Source organism: Trichechus manatus, unplaced genomic scaffold (genome assembly GCF_000243295.1).
Source record: "Trichechus manatus latirostris isolate Lorelei unplaced genomic scaffold, TriManLat1.0 scaffold00119, whole genome shotgun sequence".
In the NCBI taxonomy this organism is placed as follows: Eukaryota; Metazoa; Chordata; class Mammalia; order Sirenia; family Trichechidae; genus Trichechus; species Trichechus manatus.
Genome location: NW_004444055.1, coordinates 1,492,785 through 1,510,029, shown reverse-complemented (window position 1 = coordinate 1,510,029; position 17,245 = coordinate 1,492,785). Strand labels below are relative to the sequence as shown.

The 17,245-nt window shown below is 38.1% G+C and overlaps 1 protein-coding gene across 1 annotated transcript in view; it reads left to right on the top strand.

The window, feature by feature from the left end:
- Positions 1 to 17,245, top strand: part of POC1B (POC1 centriolar protein B) — a 141,051-nt gene that overhangs the window by 74,662 nt on the left and 49,144 nt on the right. Inside the window, exon 10 of the mRNA XM_004384192.2 lies at positions 12,161 to 12,241. Within this exon, the coding sequence (XP_004384249.1) occupies positions 12,161 to 12,241 (81 nt within the window). The remainder of the gene's footprint in view (positions 1 to 12,160; positions 12,242 to 17,245) is intronic.

The window sequence follows — 17,245 nt, the reverse complement described above, 5'->3', positions numbered from 1 at the left end:
TTCATCTTAAGTGAGAATAACAGCACAATTGGAAGAGCGTAGTCAGTGTCACTGAACCGTGCATGTAGAAATTTTTGAAACGGTGTATCTTTGGCTATGTGTATTTTCACCAAAAAAAAAAAAAAGGTTGAGAAGTTAGAGGGTTAATATGTTGTGGGGTTATTAACCAATGTCATAAAATAACATGTGTACTACTGTTTCATGAGAAACTATTTGTTGTGTAAGCCTTCACCTGAAGTACAATAAAATATAAAAAAAAAGAAAAAAAAAGTCCAGACTTGCTGGACCAGTTGAGACTGGAGCACTTCCTGAAGTATCACCCTGAATACTCCATGGGCTACCCCTTGAGATCACCTCCTTGGTAAATAACAGATTGGCTCATAGAATGGAGGATGCAGTACTGCATACCTTCAAAAAATAATCTATATGGAACCAACTGGTCAACAGTTACTTTAAAGCAAATATGAAAGGGTAAGGGGACAGGGAAGCCAGTTTACTGGAAATGAAACATCCAGAATAGAATTAATGAGAATCTTGACACATTGAGAAAAGTGTAACCAGTGTCACTGAACAATTTGTGTAGTAATTGTTAAATGGGACCCTATTTGCTGTGCAAACTTTTACCAAAAATGAAATAAAATATTATTTCTTAAAAAATGGAGGAAACAGTATCTATAAAATGTAATTAATTTCTCTAACTTTTATTTTTGCATTAAACATCAGTGTATTATTTCTGAATTTGAATTGTTGTTGTTGCTAGGTGCTGTTGAGTTGGTTGCAGCTTGGAGCCACACTGTGTAAAACAGAATGAAACACTGCCAGGTCCTGAGCCGTGCTCACAATCATCATTATGCTTGAGCCCATTGTTGCAGCCACTCTGTCAGTCCATCTCGTCGAGGGTCTTCCTCTTTTTCGCTGACCCTGTATTTTACCAAGCATGATGTCCTTCTCTAGGGACTGGTCCCTTCTGATAACATGTCCAGAGTACGTGAGACAAAGTCTCGCCATCCTTGCTTTTAAGGGGCACTCTGGCGTACTTCTTCCAAGACAGATTTGTTTATTCTTCTGGCAGTCCATATTACATTTAATATTCTTTGCCAACACCATTTTTCAGTGACACCAATTCTCTGATCTTCCTTATTCATTGTCCAGCTTTCGCATGCATATGAGGTGATTGAAAACACCGTGGCTTGGGTCAGGTGTACCTTAGTCTTTGAAGTGACATCTTTGCTTTTTAACACTTTAAAGAGGTCTTTTGCAGCATATTTTCCCAGTGCAATGTGTCATTTAATTTCTTGACTGCTGCTTCCAAGGGTGTTGATTGTGGATCCAAGTAAAATGAAATCCTTGAAAACTTCATCTTTTCTCCATTTATCATGATATTGCTTATTGGTCCACTTGTGAGGATTTTTGTTTTCTGTGTATTGAGGTGCGATCCATACTGAAGGCTGTAGTCTTTGATGTTCATCAGGAAGTGCTTCAAGTCCTCTTCACTTTCAGCAAGCAAGGTTGTACCATTTGCATAACATGGGTTGTTAATGAGTCTTCCTCCAATCCTGATGCCCCGTTCTTCTTCATATAGTCCAGCTTCTCGGATTATTTGCTCAGAATACAGATAGAATAAGTATGATGAAAGGATATTACCCCGATGGACACCTTTCCTGACTTTAAAACAGGCAGTATCCTCTTGTTCTGTTTGAACGACTGCCTCTTGATCTATGTACAAGTTCCTCATGAGCACAATTAAGTGTTCTGGAATTCCCATTCTTGGCAGTGTTATCCATAATTTGTTATGTTCCACACAGTCAAATACCTTTGCATAGTCAATAAAACACAGGTAAAAATCTTTCTCCCCCACGCATCTGTTAGTCTGTCATACTGAGGGAGCTTGCGTGTTGCTGTGATGCTGGAAGCTATGCCATCAGTATACAGTACCAGCAGGGTCACCCATGGTGGACAGGTTCCAGCTGAGCTTCCAGACTAAGGCAAACTAGGAAGAAGGACCTGGCAGTCTATGTCTGAAAAAAAATTAGCTAGTGAAAACCTTATGAGTCGGAGCAGAACGCTGTCTGATATAGTGCTGGAAGATGAGCACCTCAGGTTGGAAGGCACTCAGAAGACAGCTGGGGAAGAGCTGCCTCCTAAAAGTAGAATCGATCTTAATGACGTGGATGGAGTCAAGCTTTTGGGACAATCTTTTGCCGATGTGGCAATGACCAATGACTTCTTCATTGCACATACTTTTTTCAACAACATAAATGGCAACAATACATGTGAAACTCACCAGATGGAATACACAGGAATGAAATTGACTACATCTTTGTAAAGAGACGATGGACAAGCTCAATATCATCCATCAGAACAATGCCAGGGTCCGACTGTGGAACAGACTGTCAGTTGCTCCTATGCAACTTCAAACTGAAGCTGAAGAAAATTAGAACAAGTCCATGAGAGCCAAAGTATGACCTTGAATATATCCCACTTGAATTTAGAGATCGTGTCAAGAATTGATCTGATGCATTGAACACTAATGACCAAAGACCCAGACGAGTTGTGGGATGACATCAAGGACATCATACATGAAGAAAGCAAGAAGTCATTAAAAAGACAGGAAAGAAAGAAAAGACCAAGGTGGATGTCAGAAGAGACTCTGAAACTTGCTCTTGAATTAGAGTAGCTAAAGCAAAAGGAAGAAAATAGGAAGTAAACAAGCTGAACAGAAGATTTAAAAGGGCAGCTCCAGAAGACAAAGTAAAGTATTATAATGACGTGCAAAGGTATGGAGTTAGAAATGCTCAGCGTTTCTTAAACTGAAAGAAGTGAAGAACAAATTCAGTCCTCTAGTTGCAATATTTAAGGATTCTATGGACAAAATACTGAATGGCGCAGGAAGCATCAAAAGTAGATGGAAGGAATACAGAGTCACCGTACCAAAAAGAATTGGTCAACACTCAGTTGTTTCAGGAGGTAGCATATGATCAAGAACCAATGGTACTGAAGAAAGAAGTCAAAGGTGCACTGAAGACATTGGCGAAAAACAAGGCTCCAGGAATTGACAGAATACCAACTGATGTGTTTTAGCAAACGGATGCAGCGCTGGAGATGCTCACTCATCAGCGCAAGAAATTTGGAAGACAGCTACCTGGCCAACTGACTGGAAGAGATCCATATTTATGCTCATTCCAAAGAGAGGTGATCAAACAGAATGTGGAGATTATCGAACAATATCATTAATATGACACCCAAGTAAAATTTTGCTGACGACAGTTCAAAAGTGGTTGCAGCAGCACATCAGCAGGGAACTGCCAGAAGTTCAAACCGGATTCAGAAGAGAACATAGAACAAGGGATCATGTCATTGCTGATGTCAGATGGATCATGGCTGAAAGCAGAGAATACCGAAAGATGTTTACTTGTCTTTCATTGACTATGCAAAAGCATTTGACTGTGTGGATCATGATAAATTATAGATAACATTGTGAAGAATGGGAATTCCAGAACACTCAGTTGGGCTCATGGGAGTCCTGTGCATAGACCAAGAGGCAGTTGTTTGGACAGAACAAGGGGGTACTTGCCTGGTTTAAAATCAGGAATGGTGTGCGTCAGGATGGTATCCTTTCATCATTCTTAATCTGTATGCTGAGCAAATAATCTGAGAGGCTGACCTATATGAAGAAGAAGGAGGCATCAGCATTGGAGGAAGACTCATTAAAAACCTGTAATATGCAGATGACACAACCTTGCTTGCTGAAAGTGAAGACTTGAAGCACTTCTTGATGAAGATCAAAGACTACAGTCTTCAGTATGGATTGTACCTCAGCATAAAGAAAACAAAAATCCTCACAAGTGGACCAATAAACGACATCATGATAAATAAAGAAAAGATTGAAGTTGTCAAAGATTTCATTTTACTTGGGTTGACAATCAACACCTTTGGAAGCAGCAGTCAAGAAATTAAACAATGCATTACATTGGGCAAATCTGCTGCAAAAGATCTCTTTAAAGTGTTAAAAAGCAAAGATGTCACTTTAAGGACTAAGGTGGGCCTGACCCAAGCCATGGTGTTTTCAATGTCCTCATACGCATGTGAAAGCTGAACAATGAATAAGGAAGACAGAAGAATTGACACCTTTGAATTATGGTGTTAGTGAAGAATATCAAATATACTATGGACTGCCAAAAGAATGAACAAAACTGTATTGGAAGAGCTACAGCCAGAATGCTTCTTAGAGGCAAGGATGGTGAGGCTTCTTCTCACATATTTTGAATATGTTATCAGGAGAGACCAGTCCCTGGAGAAGGACATCATGCTTGGTAAAGAAGAGGGTGAGCGAAAGAGTGGAAGACCCTCAACAAGATGGATTGACACAATGGCTGCAGCAGTGGGCTCAAGCATAGCAAAGATTGTGAGGATAGCGCAGGACCGGGCAGTGTTTCATTCTGTTGTGCATAGGGTTGCTATGAGTGGGAATCGACTGGACAGCACCTAACAACAACAACAAACGTCTTTCTGGTATTGTCTGCTCTCAGCCAAGATCCATCTGACATCAGCAATGAAAACCCTCGTTCCACGTCCTCTTCTTAATCTGGCTTGAACATCTGGCAGTTCCCTGTTGATGTACTGCTGCAACCACTTTTGAATGATCTTCAGCAAAATTTTACTTGGGTGTCATATTAATGATATTGTTCGATAATTTCCATATTGTTGGATCACCTTTCTTTGGAATGGGCACAAATGTAGATCTCTTGCAGTCGGTTGGCCAGGTAGCTGTCTTCCAAAGTTCTTCGCATAGATAAGTGAGCACTTCCAGTGCTGCATCTGTTTGTTGAAACATCTCAGTTGGTGTTGTTTTTCGTCAGTGACTTCAGTGCTGCTTGGACTTCTTCCTTCAGTACTGTTGGTTCTTGATCATCTGCTACCTACTGAAATGATCGAACATCGACCAATTCTTTTTGGTACAGTAACCCCGTGTATTCCTTCCATCTTCTTTTGATGCTTCCTGCGTCATTTAATATTTTCCGTGTAGAATACTTCACTATTGCAACTTGAGACTTTAATCTTTTCTTCACTTCTTTCAGCTTGACAAATGCCGAGCATATTCTTCCCTTTTGGTTTTCTATCTCCAGCTCTTTGCACTTGTCATTATAATACTTTACTTTGTCTTCTCGAGCCACCCTTTGAAATTTTCTGTTCAGCTCTTTTGCTTCATTATTTCTTCCTTTTGTTTTAGCTACTCTACGTTCAAGGGCAAATTTCAAAGTCTCTTCTGACATCCATTTTGGTCTTTCTTTCCTGTCTTGTTAATGACCTCTTGTTTTCTTCATGTATGATATCCTTGATGTCATTCCACAACTTATCTGGTCCTCCGTCATTAGTGTTCAATGCATCAAATCTATTCTTGAGATGGTCTCTAAATTCAGTTGGGATACCCCCAAGATCTTATTCTGGCTCTTGTGGACTTGTTCTAATTTTCTTTAGTTTCAGCTTGAACTTGCATATGAGCAATTGATGGTCTGTTCTGAAGTCAGCCCCTAGCCTTTTCTGACTGATGATACTGAGTTTTTCAATCATCTCTTTCCACAGAAGTAGCCAATTTGATTCCTGTGTATTCCATCTGGAGAGGTCCACGTGTATTGTCGCCATTTATATTGTTGAAAAAAGTTATTTGCAATGAAGAACTCATTGGTCTTGTGAAACTCTGTCATGCGATATCCAGCATTATTTCTATCACCAAGGCCATAGTTTCAAACTACTGTTTCTTATTCTTTGTTTCCGGCTTTCACATTCCGATCGCCAGTAATTATCAGTGCATCCTGATTGCATGTTTGATTAATTTCAGACTGCAGAAGTTTGTAAAAAATCTTCAGTTTCTTCATCTTTGGGCTTAGTGGTTGGTACATAAAGTTGTATAATAGTCATATTAATTGTCATCCTTGTAGGGATATGTATATTGTGCTACCACTGACAGTGTTGTACTTCAGGATGGATCTTGAAATGTTCTTTTCGACTACAAATGCAACACCATTCTACTTCAGTTTGTCTTTCCCAGGATAGTAGACCATATGATTTTCTGATTCAAAATGGCCAACACCAGTCCATTTCAGCTCACTAGTGCCTAGGATATTGGTGTTTTGGCATTCCATTTCATTTTGACGATTTCTAATTTTCTTAGATTCATACTTTGTACATTCCATGTTCTGATTATTAATGGATGTTTGCAGCTGTTTCTTCTCATTTTGATTTGGGCCACATCAGCAAATGAAGGTCCTGAATTCTTGACTCCATCATCTACCCCATTAAGGTTGACTCTAGAGGTAGCTCTTCCCAGGCCCTATTTTGAGTGTCTTCCAAACTGAGGGGCTCATCTTCTGGCACTATATCAATGTTCTGCTGCTATTCATAAGGTTTTCACTGACTAATTTCTTCAGAAGTAGACTGCCAGGTTCTTCTTCCTAATCTGTCTTAGTCTGGAGGCTCAGCTGGAACCTGTCCACTATGCTGACCCTGCTGGTATTTGAAATACTGGTAGCATAGCTTCCAGCATCACAGCAACACTCAAGCCACCACAGTACCACAAACTGAAAGACGTGAAGGGAGTTTTAATTATGGTGACACTCTTATGATTTGCATTTTATTGCATTTATTTGTATTTTTTTGCAGCTCATTGAAATTGTGTCAGTTGTTCAGATAGAACAAGGGAATACTGCATGGTTTAAAATCAGAAAAGGTGTTTGTCACAGTTATGTCCTTTCACCATACTGATTCCATCTGTATGCTGAACAAATAAACTGAGAACCTAGACTATTTGAAGAACACAGCGTCAGGTTTGGAGGAAGACTCATTAACAGCCTGCAGTATGCAGATGACACAACCTTGCTTGCTGAAAGTGAGGAGGACTTGAAGCACTTACTGATGTAAATCAAAGGCTACAGCCTTCAGTGTGAATTATACCTCAGCATATAGAAAACAAAAATCATCACAACTGGACTCATAGGCAACATCATGATAAATGGAGAAAATATTGACGTTTTTAAGAATTCCATTTTACTTGGATCCACATGAAAAGCAAGAGCCAAGAAATCAAATGAGTATTGCATTGGGCTAATCTGCAAAAGACCTCTTTAAAGTGTTAAAAAGCAAAGATGTCACTTCGAGTAGGATTAAAGTGTGCCTGACCCATGCCATGGTATTTTCATTCACCTCATATGTGTGTGAAAGCTGCACAATGAATGAGGAAGACTGAAGAAGAATTGATGCCTTTGAATTACAGCATTGGCAAATAATATTGAATATCGTGGGCTGCCAGAAGAACGAACAAATCTGGCTTGGAAGAGTACAGCCAGCATGCTCTTTAGAAGGGAGGATGGCAAGACTTCATCTCACTTACTTTGGGCATGTTATCAGGAGGGACCAGTTGCTGCAAAAGAACATCATGCTAGTTAAAGTAGAGGGTCAGCTAAAAAGAGGAAGATCCTCAACAAGATGGATTGAAACGATGACTACAACAATGGGCTCAAACATAACAAAGATTGTGAGGATGGCACAGGACCTGGCAACGTTTCATTCTGTTGTACATAGGGTCGCTATGAGTCAAAACTGACCTGACGGCACCTAACAACAACAGCAATCCACTGGGTGAAATCCTTTGACCTTTTTCAGAAGCCACCCATTTGCCAGCTTTAAGTGCTCCAGCTGCTTGAAGGTGTAGCATCCTGCAAAGCATTAGACTTCGGATACTACCTGACTATATATATAAATTACTTACTCCTAAGTAGACACAGACAGAGTGATAGGTGCTTTTAGAATAAAAGAGAGAAGGAAGGCCACATGAAGTAAAGCGTGAAGCGTAAAACCCTAGTGTAGGTTCTTACACTAGTTGTGTGAAACAAACCCCTCCTGTGACTTTTCAACTGATGTAACTACATGTCCTTTGTAGTGCTCTTGGCCTAGGCAGCCTTTCTTAATTAAAAAAAAAGAAAGAAAGATAACTCTTTTTTTCATTTTGTGGAAAGAAGCCTAAGGTTTAAAGGAGGTATGTAAACCTGCCCAGGTTGTGCTGCGTCATGTCACTAGCTCATGCTGACTTTATCTTCTTCTGACTCTCAGGAGCTGAACTGCACAGTCCCATTTCCTAGCAAAACCAGCCCTTCCTCCTTGAGTATGCGAGTATGAGACTCTTTTCCTGCATTACTTTTCTCCTTTTACATATTTCGATGGGAAAAAAATAGTCATTCTTAGAGATGTTGATTGTTGACACTGACAGTGAGGCATCAAAATAGCTATTGTAGAATATTGAGTTGCAGAAGAATTGCAGAATAGTTTAGAAAGGGATTATGGCTAGTGAATTAAAAGAATTTATTAATAAACTTTTTTTCTGAGTGTTTTTTGTTTTATAATGGCCATTTGAGATTACCTTAATTTATAAATTGTGTATGAAATTCTATATGATAGTCAGCAGGAAGGAAATTTTTCTTATACAAATACCAAAATTTGTATAATAATATTTTATGGTGGGTTCAAACTACCAACCCTTTGATTAGCGGCCAAACACTTAACCACTGGGCCACCAAGGCTCCTTCTCATAAGGTACCCTACTCCATTTTAAGGGAACGCTATTGAAGGGTTCTTCCCATGATGGTACATTAGTATTCCTGGAGTTTAGACAGCAAATAACTTAATTACAAGTGTCACCTCCTGTCTTAGTCATCTAGTGCTGCTATAACAGAAATACCACAAGTGGATGGTTTTAACAAAGAGAAGTTTATTCTCTCACAGTCCAGCAGACTACAAGTCCAAATTTAGGGTGTCAGCTCCAGGGGAATGCTTTCTCCGTCAGCTCTGGAGGAAGATCCGTGTCATCAATCTTCCCTTGGTCTGGGAGCTTCTCTGTGCAGGAACCTCAGGTCCAAAAGACGCACTCTGCTCCCGGCATTGCTTTCTTGGTGGTATGAGGTTCCCATGTGTCTCTGCTCGCTTCTCTCTTTTATAGCTCAAAAGAAATTGGCTTAAGACACTATCCAATCTTGTATACCTCATCAGTATAACTGCCGCTAATCCATCTTATTAGATCATAGTGATTGAATTTACAACACATAAGGAAATCACATCAGATTACAAAATGGTACACAATTATACAATACTGGGAATCATGACCCAGCCAAGCTGACAGATATTTTTGGGGGATACAATTCAATCCATGATACCTCCTTAGTATATTTTTTCCTATGGAGAGAACTGTAAAATTTTACTAGTAAGAATGTCCTGCTCCACTTAATATATGTAGCAGCAACTTGTGACACAATGCAGTAAAATACTGTTAGGCACAGAAAGAGTTTCCCAATTTGTAGTTCAAGGATTTTTCTATGAGAGATGCTATTTCCATATCATTTAGACTTCTTGGGCAGTTCCAAATTCAGATGGTGAAACCAAATTGCATTTTCACGAGTAAACCATTTCATATCTACACTAGGTGGCAGTAGATAAAAGAGAATAAATTTTCTGCAAACAAGCCTCTTGGGACGCCAAGCCGAAGACTGAAAGGAAAGTGAGTCATCTTCAGGTTTCTTTGCTTCAACTCTGGACTCAGCCAGAGCCAAAAGAAGCAGGCAATGTTCGTTTTCCCCTCTGTGGATCGACCAGAAAGACCTAAAAGTGTTGTTGGCCAGCTGAGTTGATAGTCTACTCTCTGTCACCCTGACATGGCTTATCCCTTCTTTACTTTAACATGGTGATTACTGGGTGTGTACATCCTCTGCCTCTAACACAATGTGCTGGATAATTATAAAATGATCTTACTATTTCTAAAATTACAGCTATAACCATCAAACATGATAAGTATTTTTAAATTTTTTCCACCCTTCTTAACCACTGGCTCAGCGCTTTCACCACCCTCCTGGACTATTGCTGTAGTGGCCTTACTGTTATCCTTTGTGTATTCTTGAGACTCTACATGTCTGGGTCAAATGACTCTTTTTTAAAACCCATTTTCTTTCGCCTACAGTTTTTCCATACCTTCCCAAATTCCTTCACCCTTCACAATTTGACCCATGCCAGCTCTTTAATTGTCTCTTATTGTTGCAAAAGCGTCATGTCAGCTTCTGCCTGTGCTCAGGAATGCTCTTTAACTCACCTCAGTCTCTCTGTTTTCATTTTTTAAACTTTTTTTTTTTTTTAAAGAGCCATCTTAAAGCCCTGTTTCTACCATAGGTAGCCATTCTCACTATCTAAATGCTTAATCAACAGCTTCTTCTTTGATGTTCTTCAGTACACTTATTGCTGGTATCATTCATGGGATACAAAGCTCTGCTGTCTTTTGCCTTTTCTTTCATTGTGATTATTTTTTTGTTTGAGAGACAAACAAGTATGATAGCCACAATTGTCGTTTATTTCTTTGAATCCATAATGTTTAATAAATATTTGGTGGTGGTGGTGGTGGTGGTGTGGTTTGGGTTAATTTTTGGTCTTTTTGAATTCTGAAATAACTTTCCTCAGAAGTAGTCAACCCACTAGTTAATCATTCCTTTGCTTTTCTTGATAATTTTTCTACATATGCTTGAATCTTTAAGTCAGATATTGTTTACTTTTGAATAGTTTTGATCTTTATATAAATAGAATCATACTGAATATATTTTTCTATAACTGGCTTTTTCATTTAACATTAAAATCTTGAGATTCATGTTGTACATACGTGTGTTTCATTCATTGTCCCTGCTGTATAGTAAGTCAGTGAACTTAACCACAATACTAATTCCCATAATTTATGTATCCATTCTACTGTTGATAGACATTTGAAGTATTTTCAGTTTTTGCTTTTGGTTTTTTTTGGCCATTACAAACAAGGCTGCTATAAGCAATATTAACATCACTGAGCTTTCTCGTTTTTGTAGTTTAATAGGTATTAATTGATATTTTGCTTTAATTTTCTTTTTTCTCATTAGCAGTGTTTCTGAACGTCTTTTTATATGCTGGTTAGCTTTTAGGATTTCTCTTTCAGAACTTTTTTTTTCATTGGGGTTACTGTCCTTTTCATATTGATTTTTATGTTTTTAAATATATTTTAGGTATTTCTCTTTTTCCAGTTTTAGATATCATAATATCTCCTCCCATTCCATTATCTGATTATTAACTTTGTGACATCCATTGTTAAACAGAACTCCTTAATTTTGGTATAATCAGATGTACTTTTTCTAATGCCTTATATTTTGCTTTTGAAGTTTTTGTTTAAGATGTCCTTTTCAACTCTGGGTTCCAAAGATATGCATTTTCTTCTGTTAACTTTATAGTTTTAATATAACATTTAGTTTTTTCATTTGTCTGCTGTCCACCTCTGAATGTAGTATTAGGAAGAGATCCATATAGTGAATCAGTTTTATCAACTTCCTATCACCTGTCCTCTATTGATGAGTGATGCCATTTTAATCTCATATATATTTTCTATATATACAGGGCTCTTTCTGAACTCTTTATGGTGTAGCTTTCTATTTATTCAGCCTTTAATATATTGACATGAGCTTTATTATTTTCTCCATAAGGATCTTACACATCTTTGTATATTTATTGTGATGTGTTTAAAATTTTTATGATATTGTAAATAGTGTCATTTTAAAAATTACATTTTCTAACTGTGCTGGAGTGCAGAAATGCAATTGATTTTTGTATATCAATTTTGTATCTAGCAATCTTGTTAAACTCTTATTTGTTCTAATGATTTAATGATAGATTCTTTTACAATTTCTCCATAGATAATCATATTATATATGAATGAGAATTGTATTTCTGCCTTTCCAATTTTTACACCTTAATACCTTTTATTTCCTTTTCTTGTCTTAATGAACTGGCTGGAATTTTTTTCTGCATCTTTTCAGGTTGGTCATTTTATTTTTAAAATCTCTTTGTTGGTGAATCACATTGGTTTTCTAATATGAAAGCAAACTTTTATTTGTGTAATAAATTCAGCTTGTGGTGATCTTTTCATATGCATTGATAGATTTGGGAGGCTGATTAGTATTTTGGTTAAAATTTTTGTATCCATGTTCGTAAATATACCAATATATTTTAATTACAGAACACATTATGAAATACTCTTAGTTTTTTACAAATAGCATCTAGTTTCTTACGGTATAAAACTCTAATATTAACTTTTTTTTTCACTAATATACAGATTAATCCAAAGCTAGAGGTAATCGATTTGCAGACTTCTAATCCCCCGGTTGTGGACGTTCTTTCTTTTGATTCTACCACAGTAAGTTTGCTTTGACATTTATGTAGTATTTAATTATTTGGCACAATCCATTTTTCTTAAAAGGTGTGTGGGGAAAGGGATAAAATGTGGGTTAAATAGCCTAACATTTTAGCATAGAAAGAACCTTGTAAAAAAAAAACAAAACATATTTACAGTGTATCTAAACAGCTACAGGGGGTGCTGCATCAGGTGCCAAAAAAAGCCTTTACCTTTAAGATCTTGAAGCTTGGTCTAATCTATATTCACTGTCTCATCACCTGTTAAGGTGCCACTCCAGGTAACATTCTACTTGTGGTCACAGAACAGATTTCCTGTTTCGTTTATTGCCTTTCAAAGGTGCTAAACTTATCTGTAGTTAGTGCAAAACTAGTCATAAAAACAGATGAGAGGAATGGCATGGTCTTTGACAACATTGCTGGCGTGGTGTCAGTTTAGTTAAATGTTTTGGGTAAATTGTTAATGTGTGGCAAAATAAAAACCAAAACAACACAAAACCCTGTTATTACAACATTACAGACTCTCTAATTACCAGAAAGGACTCTAATTACTAAAGGGTCCTTTCAGTATTGATCCCACAGCAAAGAGGATTCTTAAATCTCTCATAAGAAATTGCAGTGACAAGAAATCAGCTGGAGGGCAACAAAGCGGGTTATTGTCAAAGCAAGTCTAGGAATCGTTGGACAAACTGGAACCTCAAGCTGGTCTGTGGTCTTCTCTCTTAGAGTGTTTATGTGTATAAAATAACCGTGCCAGCATTTCTGCATTAATAACTTACTAATAGAGTTAAAAATTAACTAGACCATCTAATTCTTGCCACAATGCCCTGGCTTATAGTAGGTGCTCAGTATATTATGTTGAATGAATGACTCAAAAGGCATGCTGTTGAAACTGACAATTAAGCTTAGTTGGGTTTTCCCTCCTACAGTGAGAAACCAAGCAAAACAAAACTCGTGGCCATCAAGTTGATTCCGACTTATAGTGACCCTGTAGGACAGCGTAGATCTGCCCCATAGGGTTTCCAAGGAGTGATTGGGGGATTCGAACTGCTGACCATTTGGTTACAGTTGAATGCTTTAACCACTGCACCACCAGGGCTCCAACAGTGAGAAGGGAACAAAAAAATAGGTGGTATATAGGATGTTCTACCTCCTTGTGAAGTGGCCTGTAGACTAAAATTGGGTGTTCCTGGCTTAGAAGATACCAGAGTTATAAAAAATCTTTGGCCCATCCTTTGAGACTCACTTTGCCAGTACTCTTCAAGCTTTGCAAAGCCTCGTGACCTGAGGAATCCAGATAGTCTCTACAGACAGTGTGATGTGGAAGTGGGCATAACTGCCCCTTAACAAGTGACAGCAGTGTGTCTGTCCCTGGTGGTAATCCAGAGGTGCCAGAGTCAACTTGTTTATGTTGTGGGACCCTAACTCAGGGAATATGGTGTGTGTGGAATTTCCAGGGGACAGTTCTGTGTCAATATATGGCAAGTTTATAGTTGTTCTGCAAAACAGAATAAGGTTAAAGAGTACAATTATTATCCACATAGGGAATAATATTAAATTGAATCATATGAAATTGCTGTTTTATAGGCAAAAAGGGTCTAATTTCAGATGGTTCAACCCAATATATAAGCATTAAAAGGAAGAATCCACTGTTACTTGGAGTTATATACTTAATGCTTTATAAAAATAAAGCAAGCAAACAAACAAAAAATTCACAACAAAACAAAAAACTTGTTTGCTGTAAAAATTGGTTTGGAATTAGGCTAATGAAGTCCCATATAGATAAATTCTTTTTACAATTTGGAAAAGAGCTGCACAACCCCAGCAAAGTGTAACCACTCCTGATATTCTCTGAAGATGTAGATGCTTATGAAACATTTAGATTTTTATAAAGAATATAAAGTGCTTTACTTTAAATTTTCAATGTATACACGTTTCTTTTAGTTAATTGATAAATAATTGGTTAGAAAACTAAAGTGAAATCACATGTAACTGTTTGCCTTCCCATTAATCTAGTGGTACATAATTCTTAATCTCTCATCTCCTCTATACATTGGCTGCTTTTCTTTTGCTTCTGCACGACACATTATACATAATTGTAAGGGAAATTTCTTTCTGCACAATTTCATTAAATATTTTTGATGTCCACGACCTGTCCGTCAATTTGTCATACTGTGGTGGCTTGCATGTTTCTGTGATGCTGGAAACTTTGCCACTAGTATTTCAAATACCAGCAAGGTCACCCTTGGTGGACAGGTTTCAGCTGAGCTTCCAGACTAAGACAGACTAGGAAGAAGGACCTGGCAGTCTACTTGGGAAAAAAAATTGACAGTGAAAGCCTTATGAATACCAGCAGAACATTGTCTGATATAGTGTTGGAAGATGAGCCCCTCAGGTTGGAAGGCACTCAGAATACGACTGGGTGAGGAAGAGCTGCCTCCTGAAAGTAGAGTCGACCTTAATGACGTGGATGGAGTCAAGCTTTTGAGACCTTCATTTCCTGATGTGGCATGCCTGAAAATAAGAAGAAACATCTGCAAACATCCATTAATAATTGTAATGTGGAATGTACAAAGTATGAATCTAGGAAAATTGGAAGTTGTCAAAAATGAAATGGAATGCATAAACATCAATATCCTAGGCATTAGTGAGTTGAAATGGACTTGTGTTGGCCATTTTGAATCAGACAGTCATATGGTGTATTACACAGAGAATGACAAATTGAAGCAAAATGGCATCAGTGATAGGATAATATCCATACGCCTACAAGGAAGACCATTTAATAAGAGTATTCAAATTTACGCACCAACCACTAAGGTGAAAAGTGAAGCTAATGAAGATTTTTTTTTTTTTTTGTATTTTTCTGTTCTGATTTTTATTGATTTTTTAATTGTACTTTACATGAAGGTTTACAGAACAAATAGTTTCTCATTAAACAGGACACATACTGTTTTATGACAATGGTTAACAACTCCACAACATGTCAACACTGTCGGTTCACTACCGTGGGTTCCCTATTACCAGGTTTCCTGTCCCCTCCTGCCTTCTAGTCCCCTCCTGCCTTCTAGTCCCCTCCTGCCTTCTAGTCCCCTCTGGCCTTCTAGTCCTTGTCCCTGGACTCTTGTGCCCCATTAGTCTCATTTTGTTTTATGGGGCTGTCTGATCTTTGGCTGAAGGGTGAACCTCAGGAGTGACTTCATTACTGAGCTAAAAGGGTATCCGGGGGCCATACTCTCGGGGTTTCTCCAGTCTCTGTCAGGCCAGTAAATCTGGTCTTTTTTTGTGAGTTAGAATTTCATTCTACATTTTTCACCAGCCCTGTCTGAGACCCTCTGTTGTGATCCCTGTCAGAGTAGTCAGTGGTGATAGCCGTGCACCGTCTAGTTGTGCTGGACTCAGTCTGATGGAGTCTGTGGTAGTTGTGGTCCATTAGTCCTTTGGACTAATCTTTCCCTTGTATCTTGTTTTCTTCATACTTCCTTGCTCCCGAAGGGGTGAGACCAGTGGAGTATCTTAAATGACCACTCACAGGCTTTTAAGACCCCAGACACTACTCACCAAGGTAGAATGTAGAACATTTTCTTTATAAACTCTGTTATGCAAATTGAGCTAGATGTTCCCCGAGACCATGGTCCCCACAGCCCTCCACCCAGGAATTCAGTACCCTAGGGAGTTTGGATGTGCCTGTGGAGCTTCCATGACCTTTCCGTGTACAAGTTGTGCTCATTTCCCCAGTATTGTGTACTGTCTTACCCTTCACCAAAGTTACTAAATATTGTCTATTTAGTATTCCCTTCCCACCCCTTCCATCCCTCGTAACCAACAAAGATTGTTTTTTTGTGTGTGTAAACTTTTCATGAGTTTTTACAGTAGTGGTCTCATAGAATATTTGAACTTTTGTGATTGACTTATTTCACTCCGGTTTCATCCATGCTATGAGATGCTTCACAGATTCATCATTGTTCTTTATCGTTGTATAATACTCCATTGTGTGTACATACCATAGTTTGTTTATCCATTCATCTGTTGATGGGCCTCTAGGTTGGTTTCCATCTTTTTGCTATTGTGAACAATGCTGCAGTGAACATGGGTGTGCATATGTCTATTCGAGTGACAGCTCTTCTTTCTCTAGGATATATTCCTAGGAGTGGGATTGCTGGATCATATGGTATTTCTAACTTTCTAAGGAAGCGCCATATCATTTTCCAAAATGGTTGTATCATTTTGCATTCCCACCAGCAGTGCATAAGAGTTCCAATCTCCCCACAGTCTCTCTAACGTTTGTTATTTCTAGTTTTGTTTTGTTTTTTGTTTTTTTGTTTTTTTTTTTTTTGATTCCTGCCAGTAGTGCCGGGGTAAGATGGTATCTCATTGTGGTTTTAATTTGCATTTCTCTAACGGCTAGTGATTGCGAGCATTTCCTCATGTCTGTTGGCCATTTGAGTGTCTTCTTTGGTGAAGTGTCTGTTTATTTCCTTTGTCCATTCTTTAGTTGGATTGTTTGTCTTTTTGTTATAGAGGTGTCAGATTTTCTTGTAGATTTTAGAGATTAGACCTTTGTCTGACTTGTAATGTCCAAAAATTGTTTCCCAGTCTGTAGGTTCTCTTTTTACTCTTTTGGTGAAGTCTTTTGATGAGCATAAGTGTTTAATTTTTAGAAGATCCCAGTTATCTAACTTATCTTCTGGAGTTCGTGAGTTATTGGTTATGGCTTGTATCCTGTTAATGCCATGTATTAGGGCCTCTAGCATTGATCCTGTTTTTTCTTCTATGAACTTTATAGTTTCTGGCTTTATATTTAGGTTTTTGATCCATTTTGAATTAGTTTTTATGTATGGCGTGAGGTATGGGTCCTGTTTCATTTTTTTGCAGATGGATATCCAGTTTTGCCAGCACCATTTGTTAAAAAGACTGTCTGTTCCCCATTTGATGGACTTTGGGCCCTTGTTGAAGATCAGGTGACCATAGGTGAATGGATTTACATCTGGGTTCTCAATTCTGTTCCATT